The sequence below is a fragment of the Euprymna scolopes genome, chromosome 20, assembly GCF_053919585.1.
Source record: "Euprymna scolopes isolate OS-2025 chromosome 20, ASM5391958v1, whole genome shotgun sequence".
Taxonomy (NCBI): Eukaryota; Metazoa; Mollusca; class Cephalopoda; order Sepiida; family Sepiolidae; genus Euprymna; species Euprymna scolopes.
Genome location: NC_136501.1, coordinates 1,145,939 through 1,161,642, shown reverse-complemented (window position 1 = coordinate 1,161,642; position 15,704 = coordinate 1,145,939). Strand labels below are relative to the sequence as shown.

The 15,704-nt window shown below is 36.0% G+C and overlaps 1 protein-coding gene across 5 annotated transcripts in view; it reads left to right on the top strand.

Moving 5' to 3' along the window:
• LOC145241281 (uncharacterized) overlaps positions 1 to 15,704 on the top strand; it is a 292,029-nt gene that overhangs the window by 118,783 nt on the left and 157,542 nt on the right. For all 5 annotated transcript variants that reach the window (XM_080104025.1, XM_080104023.1, XM_080104024.1 and 2 more), the window contains exons 15-19: positions 1,805 to 1,939; positions 2,908 to 3,042; positions 4,696 to 4,824; positions 9,788 to 9,874; positions 14,213 to 14,323. In XM_080104025.1, the coding sequence (XP_079960151.1) occupies positions 1,805 to 1,939; positions 2,908 to 3,042; positions 4,696 to 4,824; positions 9,788 to 9,874; positions 14,213 to 14,323 (597 nt within the window). The remainder of the gene's footprint in view (positions 1 to 1,804; positions 1,940 to 2,907; positions 3,043 to 4,695; positions 4,825 to 9,787; positions 9,875 to 14,212; positions 14,324 to 15,704) is intronic.

Genomic DNA, 15,704 nt, shown 5'->3' with positions numbered 1-15,704 from the left:
GTCTTTATTGTTATAGTTTCTCCTCTTTTTTTATCACTTCCTAACACTTTGGGAAGATGGCCATTGTGTCACACGGTCATGAATGTACAGCAGTTTTTATTTTATCACTGGTCAATAGTAATCACATCTGGATGCAACGTTCAAGATTGTCAATAACTCTCACACTCATCTTCTCTTGGCACTTTGGGTTTTGATGTCTCTCTTTAATTCAAAAATCCTCTGTAATATTAAATTTGAAAACTTGAGAAAACCAGCAACCATTGGAAAGAGTAATAAAGAATGCAAGAGATTTGTATACTCAATATGTCAAGATTAAAGTAGCTGAACAGCAGCTTAGTTCCCACCAGTTTTGGCGAATAACAAACAAGATCCTGAACAAAAAATGTCTTCTATCCCTACCATCATCAATGAATCAGAGGTAATTTTCTCAGCATCTGACAAAGCAAAACTCTTTGCCAAGAACTTTGCAGCAAATTCTACTCTTTGTGATTAGAGCCGCCCATCCTCTGTATTTCCTCCTGTGACTGAAAACACACTATGGGACATACAAATATCTGCACATGATTCTACCAAGCTCATCAAAATCTTGAGTTCAGTAAAGCAACTAGTCCGATAGCATTCGCGTCATAGTGCTTAAAAAGCTTCAACTGAGACTAGCTCTCATGTTTACAAAACTGCTTAAACGTTGCCTTAGGGAGAAATGCTTCTGAACACCATGGAAAATTTCATCAGTCTGCCCCATATTTAAAAGTTCCGGAGATCAATTATCTCTCTCTCAGTACAGACCAATCAGTTTCCTGTGCATCATGAATAAGTTGCTAGAATCTGTGATAAACAAAGAAGTGATCAACTATCTCAGCAAAAATAACCTGTTCAATGATATGCATTATGGTTTCTGTTGTCTGAGATCTACAACTGATGTACTAACTGTTATATCACTCAGGATTAATGAATCTCTCGACAGAGGCTTTGTTTCTAGAACAAGCTGGAAATGTCCTCTCAATTGTTAAATGCTTTCTCTCTGATAGGCTTATAAGAGTAGTGGTTGATAGACAGAAATCAGAAACTCACAGTATTAATGCTGGTGTCTGTCAAGGTTCCATTCTGGACCCAACTTTCTTCCTGATCAGAAAAAAAGTTTTAAAAAATTATTTTTTATTTAATAAAAAAATTATACAGCATTACTCGATTTTCTAAAATTTTCAAATTTAACTATCCGAAATAATAATTTCAAAAGATATGACTAATTGCTTATATTCAAGTTTGGAGATTGTTTTCAGAGGCATCATCTTTGAGATACAGCCTTAATCAAATCAAATTACTTGATGTTGTCTAACTTAGAACTTATCTAATTTGTGGATATCTATGTCAAAGGTCAAAGATCCCAGGAAAAGTCAAAGTTACATTTCGGTTATGTTCATCATAGACTCACTACTTGGTCCTTATTGTAGGGAACGATGTTTTACCTTGACTTTGAAAAATTTGATCATGATCGAAATTTTAACGGAATTTGAACCTCCGATTTTTCTAAATTTGATGTATCAATCTGATGCCAGTAACCATCATGCAACATTCTCAACATGATCACATGACTAGTTTTGAGTTATCACCGATTGTTATAGCATAAATTCGGGAATACTTCATACAGTATGGAGAAGTAAAACCCAGATAAGACTTTTACTCATCCTTACGTTGTCAGGAGGAGATATGCTGTCTCACAACTGGCTTAAATTCTTGTCTATTAAATAAAAAGAAAATAGATTATGAAATAGTAAATACTAATAACGTGGTTTCTCATTTCCAGGCAGAAATCCAATCGTTGGAGCAACAGTTGATTGCAGAGAAAGAAAACACACTTTTGTCGACCAAGAAAGCATTTATGGAAGTTGAGAAAGACAGACATTTCGAACAGATCATCGCAGAACTGGAAAAATCAAAAGTAAGTTTTAGGAAGGAAAAGTTTTGACAAGAAAAACAATCACCTTTTTCGCAACTAGTTGTATTTACCCGGTGTTGTCTGGGTTGGGAGGGAGGGGTGATATATTACTTGGGTGGATGTGTTATAGAAACATGTGGTCATGTTTACAATTTATTTTTATAAAAAGTGATTTTAACATTTCGTTTGAATTTCGCTTATTTTAGTTTTGATCTAAAAGAATAACCTTCCTTCTCCCACCTCCTCACAACAACAACAACAACAACAACAACAACAACAATAAATCCACCACCACGGAAAAAAGTCTATTAGGCATGTGTACAATGTAAGGAAATGAAACCTAGTCAGTGAGGGTTGAGGACGTGCGTTGCATGGGGAGAGATGATATAAGAATGATGCGATGGATGTGTAATGTGAGTCTTTAAAACAGGCTTAGATCTGATGACCTCAGAGGAAAACTAAATATGTGTAGAACAGGAAACCCCGATGATAAGCTTTTATAGTTCGTTGGAGCACACACATTTAAAAAAAAATGTTATTAAATTAAATGATAGCAATGCAACTGTGGATGGCTCACATTTGTACTTGGTAACCGATATTTTTAGCCGCAGTTTGTCATTGGACACACAGACAAATGAAAAAAAAAACAGGAATGTCTTACACTGGAATTTTATAAAAAATATTTTAATCATTTAATAAAACATTTTATAACTTTATTTGGTTTTCTAAAATTTTCAAATTAACTTTCTTTACGAAACAATATTTTCAAAAATGTGACTAAACTCCTATTTAAAATTTTAGTGCACGTATGGAAGCAGTACCCCCTCTGTTATTTTTTAAAATTATTTTCGTCTTTCACCATAAGTCTCCGAAAAAATGGTTTTAATCATTGAATAAAATATTTTATAACATTTTTGGGTTGTTTTCATATCAATATTACGTGATGTCCTTTTGTTATCTGTAAATTTCAGCTGATGAACAACGCCTTAAAAAATGAACTGGATGAAAACCGGAAGAAATTTGACCGATGTATAAATGACTACATTCTTCCGGGAGATTTGAAGAAGAGGATGAAAAATTTATCCCACAGTTTGAAAACCGGCAAGGTAGGCGACACTCGTCTATATGTTGAGTTCTGAAACCATGACCTTTGACAAGTAATACCTGAGCTTTTTAGAAAACCAGGACTATCCGACGTTGCCTGGGTAGAGGGATAAAATAAATGAATTACTTAAGGCATTATGGAAAACATACCTGACTAAAATAAAACATTCTAGGGTAATGTTTAGATACAGCGGCCTAGAAAGAAAATGGATGCTGAGTTTTTAGAATGCGTTCAACAATTGTCGTAAATGTTTATGACAATTGTAAATGTCGTAAATGTCTATGATAATTGTAAATGTAAATGTTTATGACAATTATAAATATTGTAAATGTTTATGACAATGACTTCATGTGGACTGAAGAAATAACAATAGTTCAACTTGTCATGAAACTGACAATTTCGAAATGATTCACTGGATTGCCAAGCGTCGATTAATAACAATACTTGTAAATGTGAAAAGTTGCCATGCGCATTGAATAGTTATTTGCAGTCAATTGATGGTTGGAGATGGAAATGTTTCATTTATGGATTTCTTTTTTGAGCGAAGCAGACTTCCATAATAAATTTTACAATTTAAAATTTTTTAAACCAATATATTAATGTTGGTTAATGTTAGAATTGATGATAAATTTAATGTTAGTTAATGTTACAATTGATAATGAATTTAGGACGAGGAAAAATTAAAAGAAATTTAAAACGTAAAATTTAATAAACGAACAATCGTTTTTTTTTCTTGGTTTTTCCAATTTCCAATTGCTAAATCCGCACGCAATGAAGAACGCAAGAGAAAACATGACATTAGAAAAGCTAGAGCAGTCAGCACCTCAGACACAGAATTATCCCACAGATGTCCAACATGCGGGCAATACTTCAGAACTCGAATCGGTTTAACAAGCCATTTTCGAACTCACAGAACAATTACATGATCACGGTCATTTTTGTGAGTGATCGACGGACATGATCACTAAAATATATTTATTTTAATTCATGCAGATTTCGTATTTATTATTAAAGAGCAAATTCTCTATTGAATATCATATTGTACCTAATATATAGTATTGATTTCAGAAGTTTAAAAAAAATTATTCGGATGTCATCAGCTAAAATCGAAACCAAAACATTAAATGCTTCAACCGCGTTTATTGCCGTTTGAGTTATCCCAAGATAGGCAAGAAAGATTTAAAATTAAACCGCTACAAGTTATGCTTGAATTTGTGCATGCGCAAAACTAATAGAAATATGTCGGCAAGTTGAAATGAACATTTTGCATTTCAATTTGCTGACATATTTCTGTACGCGTTATTCATCCATCCAAACAAAGATTTTACTCATTATAAACAATTCTTGGTGCGTGATTACTATTTCCTATTAATTTCAGTGTTATGTGACCAGTAGTTTAAGAGTTTATCGGTTAAATATTTTCACACACACACGCATGCATACATCTACTGTTTTATTCATATGCTGAAAGATCTAAAAAAAAAGGAATAATTCTTTTTAATTTTTTCATTTCAAAACGAAAAAAATTTATAGAAAAAAGGTTTCACTCGTATGATGCATCGCTATATTTCGGCAATTTTCTTTTACTTTTGTACTAAAATAAAAAAAAAAAAAAAAAACTTTTAAGTTATTATTTTGTACGTGTCTTTTACAGAATCCCATTGAACCGGAAGACAACAGAGATTTTGTTGGAAAAATCTTCCAAGATTTGCAAAAAGGTTTACAGGATCAAATAGCCCGAATGAAAAACGAAATTGACACAGGCAAACAAAATGAGAAAAAGGCAAGTTCTCATTTCTTTCCTCGTTCAATCAATTTCTTGCGCTAAAATTAAAAGAGGAAACTTCGTTTTTTTTTTGTTTTTCATGAACCATAAAGCATCCATGTTGTTTTGAGTAGAACTTAAAACAACATGGATGCTTTATGGTTCATGAAAAAAACAAAACAAAAAACAAAAACAAACAACAACAACAACAAAAAAAAAAAACGAAGTTTCCTCTTCATCTATCCAGTCGCGTAGCAACTATTTTTGCCACCCATCGCGGTCATGAGAGTTGACTCCAAATCCGCTAGCCGTTGATAACCCGTTAACCTAAAAAATTCCACAAAGTCCTCAAAATATTTACTTCCATGGAATTACAATAAAAGATCTAAAATCCGTTTAAAACCAATATTACTCACAAAAACCATAAAACCATATCACGACATAAAAACTCATTTGGGTACAAAATTTCAGAATGTTTGTTAGCTTTCCATTATTTTAATTTTTGCTATTTTTACCCCATGAAAATGCCACCCCCTGGCACCCCCTTTTTTTGCTACGCCACTGCATCTATTATTAAAGCTGAGGTAATCAACGTTTGTTTCCTTGGAACTATTTTACAGTGTATTTTAATCACACATGTTTTAGGATTGGGTTTTGTTTCTTGAAAAAAATCCATTTTTTTTTAATTAAGCATAATTTACAATTTACTAACTCACCTCAAACGAGATTTTTTTTTTTTTTTTTTTTTTTTTTTACACAGTGATCACCACTTATCAAGGCCCGGAAGCCACTCAGGGATAAGGGTTATTGCAAGTACATTACGTTAGTGTGGAGATTTGATGAAGTATTTACTTAAGGGGGCGGTTCATTAGGAATTTGTTAACGTTGGACTTGAAGACATCCAAGTTGTAGTCAGGTGGGAAGCAGGCATATGGAACAGAGTTCCACAGGCGTGCAGTTCTAAGAAAGAAGCTTTGTTCATGGAATCCACGTTTTGATTTAGGCACAGATAAAGAGTGGGGGAAATTTTTCACAGTGGATTCAGCTAGACGGGTGTTTTTCATGAAAGATTGGCGAGGGGGGACCAGAGATTGGAGTTCAGACGAGCACCTGCCATGGAAATAACGATAAAACAAGGATAGGCTCGCAACGTCTCTTCTGTGGGAGAGAGGTTGTAGGGTAGAGAAAAGGGCATCCCCCACTAAGCCACAAAGTCTATTTTGTACTCTGTCAAGGCAGGATAGACTGTTTTTAGCAGCTCCTGCCCAGATATGGCAACAGTATTCCATCCTTGGACGTACTTGGCTTTTATATAGATAGAGAACTGCATCAGTAGTGAGATATCTTCTGGAGCGGTAGAAGGATCCCACCATCTTTCCAGCGACCTTGGCAACAGACTTGATGTACGTGTTCCATTTCAGATCAGGAGTAAAGGTCAAATCCAGAAGTTGTCAAAACACGGGGCCTCTCCCAGACGAGAGCCATCCATCCCAATTGATGCCAGATGGGGATCAGAGCGTTGATGATGTAAGGATAGGAGTTTGGTTTTAGATGCATTAAAGGTAACCAGCCACGTCTTCCCCCACTGAACCACGTGCTCGAGATCAGAGGAGAGAGAATCAGAGAGAACTTTGTCATTTACAGCCTTTGATGTGTTGCCGTAGATGGTGGTGTCATCAGCATAGATGTCAACGAATGATGTAAGTATGTGTTTAGGGAGGTCATTGATGTAGATCAGGAAGAGAGTTGGGCCAGGATTGACCCCTGAGGGATTCCAGCATTAATACTGCAGGCCTCTGATTTTTGTCCATCGACTACTACTCTTATGAGCCTATCGGAGAGAAATGATTTAATGATTGAGAAAACATTTCCAGTTATACCGTAGCTGGAAATCTTGTGAAGTAGATCCTTATGCCATACTTTGTCAAAGGCCTTTGATATGTCAAGAGCAATTGTCAAGAGATTCACTAATCCTGTGGGATATAACCGTCAGCACATCTGCGGTAGATCTTGCAGAACGGAAACCATATTGTGTGTCACTAAGAAGGTTGTTTCTGCTGAGGTGGTTGACTATTTCTCTATTTAATATAGATTCCAGCAACTTACTCATAACACACAGGAGACTTATTGGTCTGTACTGAGAGGGAGATGACTTATCACCTGAATTCTTAAATACAGGGCAAACTGATGAGGTCTTCCAGGGAGTCGGAAAGCACTTCTCCTTAAGGCAGCGCTTAAACAGTTTCGTTACTGTCTATTCCTTTTATTCTCCTTCACTCCATGTATTTTAACCCACCTCCTTTTTTATATAATACTGCAGGGGTGCCTAGTGTTGTCCGGTCGTAAAATACGCTTAAATATGATATTTTAATTTATGCAGATTTCGTATTTATTATTATAGAGTCGATTATTTCATATTATATTATACCTAATATATAATCATGATTTCAAAAGTAAAGAATAAAATATAATTTGAGTGCCATCAGACAGAATCGAAACGGAAATCCAAATATAATAAAAGATAGCTTTTATGATTTTTATGATTGAAACTATGTCTACAAGTTAAGACTGTGGAAAGGAATGTGAATTTTATTAAATACAAGCTGGTTTCCATGAAAACAACGTTTTTGATAGACAAGATGCAAGCAAGGGATCTGTTTTACTTTTTCATAATTCAAACAACTTAACCTGAACTCCAATTCCTTTTTTTAGTGTTACCATATAAAAAGAGCATGAAAATTCCATTGGCCGATTGTATAAAGGTCGAACCATTAAAAACATAAAAACAAAACCAACAATTTCCTTTTCCGGAGAGCAAGTGTTGTTCGCACAACTCAAGATATCCTTGACTTCATTAAAAATGCAAAAATTTAACCGAAAAATATTTCAAAATCTAATATATAAACGGCATATCTCTGTCTGTCTGTCTCCATATTTTCAAACTCTATCTCCTCCGAAACTAAAAGTCACAGAGCGGCGCTAGAGGCCTCAAATGATTGGGTTTTTTACGGGCTGTTCTTTTATGGGTCTTTAGTCAGTTAAAATTGTTTTTAAAGGGTAAAAAATGCGTCCAAATGGAAAAAATCGTTAAACATTTTGGACATTCCTCTTAGTTTATTTTTAATTTTTAATCGGTTTATATGCGTGTCATGTTGGTACAGTGGTCATGTCACCAGTTTGGAATGCTACAGTATCGGTTTTGATTCTAGCTAACGGCATCTTAAACACTTCTTTTTTACTTTTGAAATCACGACTCTATAATAATATATACGAAATTTGGACAAATCAAAACATCATATTTAAGCGTATTTTACCCCAGAGCAAAGCCCCCCCCCCACCGCTAATAATAAAAGTAATTAATAAAATAAATTCATCAATAAAAAAAAAGAATAATAAGTAAAAATGTGTGAAAACAGAATTCGTAGAGCTGACTTTTGGAGATTAGAAAAGTGTTAAATTTAGAATGGTTTTACTGTGTTTTATGCGAGTCATTGACGGTTCCTTTTCATTTCTCCTGGCCAAAGGCACGACAGGGAGTTGTTGAGCATACGTTCTTGGGTCCTTTGGGTGCGTATGGTTTAATCTTTCTCTATCTCCGTTTTGGCTGTTTTTTTTTTTTTTAAATAAGAGTTTCAAACTTCACATTGGCTTGCTAATCTGACAGAGACTTGTTAATTTCGGAGTCTGAAACTATTTTGAGTTAACACGTTCCTGTGAACTTACCTTTGGAAGTGACGAAGAAAGCGAATCCAAACGAATTGGAGAAAGAAAGAGGATAGCAATTAGAGATATTTTCTTTTTAGCGATCGTTAAGTCACTACCACACTCCCATTAGAATATCTTAACAGTTTGAAAATCAATGTAATTTTGTGTAATTTTATTATGTAAATAGTACACAAAATGGTAAATACAATTCTCGGAAGTCTTTTAGGTTCGGTGTTTATAATGTTAAGTGGAATAGATGACCTCCGGTCATGTTCCCTGACTATTCACGTGACTGACGTTATTAATAGATGCGCCTGAAAGACCCAATAACGTATGCTCATCACCAAAAAGTAATGTCCGATAACTCTTGTACAACACGGTAACAACACTCTAAATTTAACACTTTTCTAATCTCCCAAATTCAATTGTACGAATTCTATTTTATTAATTTCTGTTAATACTTTGAAGTGCTTTTTTTTTTTCAATGAGGTCAAGAGTAGTTTGATATTTGTGAACACTTTTGCTTTTCGGAGAAGGAAATTCTTGACTTTGTTTTTGTTTTGTTTTTTAATAATTCGACCTTTATGCAATCAACCAATGAAATAGCTCGATTTCCATTCTCTCTTTTTTTAATATGTTAACGCTATAAAAACATGACTCATGGAAAATGGAAATTCCACGGTGATTTTTACATCAATGCGCATCACTTGCTGTTAATAATAATATAAAACCATTTTGAGATAGTAAATGTCTATCAGGATCACTACTATTAAGTCAAGTAAAAAAACACTTTCTTCTGCAAAAAATAATTATTATTGTCAACTACGTACAGTTACAGTGGTAACTTCTCTTTTACGGATGCCAATATTGGTCAGTAATGAAGGTGGTCGAAAGTCGTTTGAAAGCAGCGGAGATATGGCTTTTAAGGAGAATTCTACGAAATTCATGAGCAGAAAGGAAGACAAACGAGGAAATCATGCATAAGGAAGAGTACAGCTGACCACTACTCAATACTGTCAACGCCAGACAGTTAATGTTCTTCAGCCATTTAATGAATGCGGACGGCTTGAAAAAAAAAGGGTTCATGTTAGAAAAAATCGCTAGAAGAAAGAACAAAGGAAGACAAGGCACAAAGTTCACTGATATGATCAACAGGATCACAGGAAACACGACTATAAATCTTATCAGAAAGACCGAATGCATAGGGGACTGGAGAGCCAACGACAACAGCAACACTTTTATTAATAATTCTATATTTATTTTTAATTTATTACAGTTGATTCAGCAGAATCAGGCACTGACAAATAAACTTGATGAAGCAGTCAAAGAAATCGGGCAGATTAAAAAGAAGAATGATCAAGAGGTTTGTGATTCTATATTTTCGTTTATTGAAACCAACGTTTGCAATTTTCGGATTTATTCATTGCAATAAATGAAAAATGAAAAATGAAGGGAAATACGTTTTTGTTTTTAATTGACAAAATTTTGCGACGAATGGAATGCATGATTCTAATTGGCGAAAATCGATAACACTATTTCAAATTAATACACCAAATAACTAATGATGGGATGATTGCAATATTTTTCCCGATTTTGATACAATTATTGACTCCGTTCTAAATTCCCGATTCCGATACAATTATCGATTCCGATTCTTTATAAATCTTTAAATATTTAACTATAGAGTTGCTATTTTCCCCCGATTTCCGTAAAAACACATGGTAAATGTGCAGATATTTTGTTAAACGTAAAAATACACTTGTGAGGGGGATGATCTATAGATTGTAGTTTAAAATTAATAAATATTTATTATCATTACTACCAGCAGTGGGAGATTTGGTTTAAACAAAATTTAATTAAAAAAAAAAAAAAAAGTAAGTAAAGGAATCGTTTTTGGCATCGGAAAAGCAGATACATTATTCCGATTCCGATATCCCCAAAAGTTCCGATTTTTTCGATTCCGATTCTGATTAATCGTTCCAACACTACAAATAACGCTTATGAGGAAAATACTAATCGTCGTTCTGATTGACTAAAAATCACTTATAATTACCAAATTGAGAAGACATTAATCTTGATTAGTTATAATTCATACATCAAATCACTAACAAGCTTTCATTTGCATCGGCAGCACAATGATTTGCAATTTCTAGCTGTGATTTATAAACAATTGAAACTATGCCGAGATGCTAGTTGGGAATTGATCGCTCCTAGTTGAGTCACTGAATTGTGAAGTATGATATTTTTGTATCCTAGAATTACTCATAACTTGTGGAAATCCATTTTGACGAAACATTCTAAGCATGACGGTTTCTTGTATGAGACAAACAAATTATAGACTCAGTATTTATGGTAATAATGCCACAAATAGCCTTACTACAAAGAGACGAAGGGTGAGTTTTTTTTGGCATTCGCACAGGGGAAAAAAAGAAGAAAAAAGAGAAAACCCAAGAAGTATATCTGGTTTTATGCAAGAACACGTGAAGAGCGTGATAAGCCCACGTGACCGGGTGAGATTTGAGACGGATAAAAGAAACTGGCTCGGAGGAAAATAAGACAGTTCATCATTACGTCTTGCGTGGGTGGAAGCGTTATGATCAGTCGCGAATCGCGACCTTACAGAACAGTATATTTTTTATTAGGATTAACTACTTTACCCCAAAGAAGAATGAGAGGCGATTTAATAGAAACTTTAAAAACAATGGAATCTATATGGTAGATATTTTAAAAATATTTCTCTTTGATCTCGACATTTCCTGTCAAAGCAAATTTCGAACAAAAAATTTACAAACTTACAAACTAATTTCTAAAAACTTGTGAAACATTCTTTCTGCCGACTGTTTTCTTCCTACCTATAACCTCGGGGATTTCAAGACTAAGGTCAATAGGCATCTTACGTTTTTGCAACAATCATCTTTCGTTCCTGTTAGCTCCTTACGTCAAGTGGCTTCATAACTTGTTTGGATCGATTTCCATAAAAGAAATGGATTTTTTGACTAATAGCATAACATATTAATGTATAACCCTAATACCCTCTGTTCTCCGAGGGCCGGGCCGCATCCGTCGCTATCCTGGTTCACGGAAGCATACTTGTGATGTACTTCTGGCCGTGTTCGTCGCTCCCAGCTCACAGGACCACAGATGCAACCCAGCAGGGCTACATTCTTACTTATCTAGTGGTGGACCCCTCAAGGGTAACCAGACTCTCACTGGCCACTGGAAAATTTCTTTCTGCTGCGCAGGGCACGCGAAATATGCATGACCCTAAGTCCGTGTGGCAACATCGTCCACTTCAGCCGTCACTCTGGCTTCGTGCTGGATCCAGTCTGTCTCCTTCATCATCTGGCGTCAGGGCATACCTGAAATAAACTGCATCTTCATTCAAGCCGGCAATCGAGAAACAAAGAAAAACTCATTATAATTATTCATAAATCATTTTACACTTGTTTAAAGTCGAGTTCTTTGATCCGAGCTTCCTCTAATTAATTTCCCAGCTAAGAACAAGATCTTTTCGACTTAGCTCTTATGAGGGTTTCGCCCCCCCCCCAGGCGGGGCGAGAGCGATGTGGACGTCTCGATGCCAGCCAGTAAAAAGACCCTAACTTTAAAAAGGCAATCGTTTTTATAAAACTGGCCTCTTCCCCCCTCTGAACCTCTTTTTTTTCTCTATCCCATTATCTTATTCTTTTTCTTTTCTCGTGAACTCCTTTCTCTATCCCCTTATTTTATTCTTTTCATTTTCTGTTTTCTTGTGACCCTCTTCTTCCTCTTTCATGACCATATCTCTCCCTAGGTTCAATTTATTTATCTGTCCAACTAACTTATCACTGGTTTGGTGGTCTGGTAGTTAAATACAACAGGTGGACCCAAATGACACATCTCCCAGACACCAAAGCAGGCATTTTGAACCCAAGTCATTGTACATGTCTCACTCAATTAGTAGTTAAAATTCATTTTTTACCAAATCCAACTAGAAAAACAATCTCTTGTTCCAACGAATCCTACTATCAGATTTTGTTTTCATTGAAAAAGATACTATTTCTTCTCTAGTAGACAGAAATCTCATAAACATCTGTTTTTCCTTGACCAAGTGTCAGCATGCCGCCCGTAACCATACCTCATCCTCTCCCATCTTCATCTAACCGAACAGGATACCTGGCATCGCCTGGGATCCCGTTACAAATGGAGCAAATTGCCGACTAAGACTAGCAGCAACAATAGCGTAGACACATTTAAATCGGATGAATTTAAGAATAATAGTAAAAAAGGGTATTGATAGTGTTATATTAGAAAATGAGCGTATGGAAGCAATAAAATGGCAAACGAAAAGGTTGAGTTTACACATTTTATTTAAAGTTAAAACAATCATGAAACGAACTGTTGGTGTGCCAGGATAATTTCGGCATCGGTGGCGGGGTGTCGATAGGAATGCTGGTCGGGTGTTGATATGAAATCAGCGACGTTTAAATTACTGTCAGGCTGGGGTGAGGGGCGACCATGGCAGGAACCTGGCTTGTGTGTTCTGGCGTCTGGAATACGTGTGCGGTGGCGGCGATGATAGGAGTAATCCTAATAGCAGGTGTCGCTGTAGAGAGTTAGTGACAGTGGCTCCTGCTATAGGCAAGCAAACCTCGCTGGCTGGTGAGCTATGGTGATCTGGCGACGGCGGTGGCGGAAGAGAGGTAATCTTCAAGACCTGCTGTCCAGAATCACGAGTGAGATGGCGGCGGCTGTGGCGCAGTAATTTCAATAGCTGGTTTCGTTGGCTAGGGTTTAGCGAGATTCACAGCTTGCCACGTAGGGGTCGATCTGCCCGCTTGTCGAAAAAGCTGTCATTTTTATACTTGCGATACAGACGTAGTAGTGGACAAAAGGCGGCTTTTATCGTTGGTCATCGTTTTCGCTTCTTTATTTGTGTTTTTTTGTGTGTTTTAATGTATTGTAGGAAGTCGTCTGTTTGGTGTTTGTATACATGTATTATATCAATTTTAAGCTAAGAAAGTTATGAATGTGTTCTAGTGTATGTTGTGCTGTTGCAGTCTTTTAAAAGATAATTATTCGTGTTTATATGGTGCCGGAGTTGCGTTTGCTGTGATGTTTGTGTCTTGTATTTTGGGGTTTCTTTTAATGTACGGCTTCCTCTGGCGGTTTTCTTTGTTGAAGTGAGGTGCGAGTTATTCCGTTGATGTGTGTACATGAAGATATGGGATTTGAAGTTGTCATTTGTGTTTAGTGTGTTAATTTGCGTTGTATCGACGAACAGGCTTTGTCTTAGCGTCGCCATTGTTATCACTGTCGCTGCTCCTGCTGGTTTCTGGTTTATTCATGTAAATATGGATCTGCGATATAACAATAGGACATTTTTGGGAAGTAAATAACAAGTAAAAAGTCAACAGAATTTGGTCATAGGTAAAACATTTGATTTTGTACAAGTTTTTTTTTTTCTAGGTTGAGTTAACAAGAGGATTAAGCAATGGCGTGCAAAACAGGTAGAACAAACATAAAAGTCATGATGATGATGATGATGATGATATCTACTACTACTACTATAATTATTATTACTACTACTATTACTATTATTATTACTTCTGTTATTATTACTACCATTACAATTACTATAAATACTGCTAGTATTTTGCTAACAAAACATTACTGCAGAAAACGAACAAATTATAAATTTAAGATTTTTTTATTTTTTCAGAAACAGATTGCTGAAGCACAGTTGCTCAATAACAAAGAGAAGACATTACTTCAAGAGGAAATAAAAGAGTTGCGAAAATCATTAGAAGAAACAAAAGCCCAACTTAAAATGGTCAGAATTTTGTCCTTTTTTTATTTAATATCCAATTGTGTGTGTGTGTGTTTCTTCTATTTGGTTGGTGCAAAAATAATGTCGTTTTTGACGTTCAACTTCAAAAGATCATAACTTCTTTCATAATAAACTGTATTGATCGAAATGAAGAATCGACACTTTTTTGCCAACGTGAAACAAGTTTATCCCATTAGCATAGAAATCTGGAGTTCTGGAAGCGATGAAGTCATTGAAGGCCGATTCGGCATCATCTCAGCTTTTGAAGCATTTTTTACGCAGGAAGTTGTCGAGATGCTTTAAAAAGTGATAATCGGTGGGCAAGAGGTTCGGTGAATATGGCGGACGAGGCAGGACCTCATAGGCCAATTCTTTCAGCTTCCGCAGGGTCAGTTGAGTAACATGCGGGCGAGCGTTGTCATGGAGGAGAATTGGTTCCTTCATATTGACCAATCACATATGTTGGAGATTCTGGTGCATTTCGTCTATTTGTTGGCAGAACTTTTCCGACGTAATTGTTTCACCCGGATTCAAGAAACTGTGATGGATGAGACTGGTCGCAGACCACCAGTCACCATAACCTTTTTTTGGTGCAATTTCGGCTTCAGGAAGTGTTGTTGAACTTTTCCTGCATCAAACCACTGTGCCAAATGTCACCGGTTGTTGCAGACGATCCACGTCTCATCACACGTCACAATCTGCTTGAGAAATGGGTCGTTTAAATTGCACAGAAGGAGTGTAGAAGACACCTCAAAACGACGATTTTTTTTTATTATCGTTCAATTCATGCAACATCCATTTATCCAACTTTTTGGACTTTCCGATTTGCTTTAAATCGTGAACGACTGTTGAGTGGTCGACCTCGAGTTCAACAGTAATTTCCCATGGTTTTGCGAGGATCGGCTCCAATTAAGGCTTTCAAATGTTCGTTGTCAACCGCAGTCGGCTGGCTGCGACTGTTTTCATCTTTGAGGCTCTCGTCACCGTTGTGAAATTTCTTGGACCACTGTTGTGCCACACGTTCGTTAATGGTTCCTTGGCCAAACGCATCATTAGCTGTCTCGGTAGCTTTTCGACCTAGTTTGAACTGGAATAAGAAAATCATGCAGATTTGAATTTTGTCCATGCTGTCGAAAAGCCTGCAAAAAAAATGAATGAAGAGATTGAGAACGGTAACGAATAACACGATTCAATAGCGCGAAAAACGCGCTTCAAAATGATATATAACACTGCTATATATATCAATGAATTACTTCAGAAATCATATATAAAAGTAACATATGTGAGAAAACGATATTGTTTTTGCACCAATCTAATATCACGTTTGGCACGTACACACACACACACACACGTACACACGTACACACGTACACACACACACACA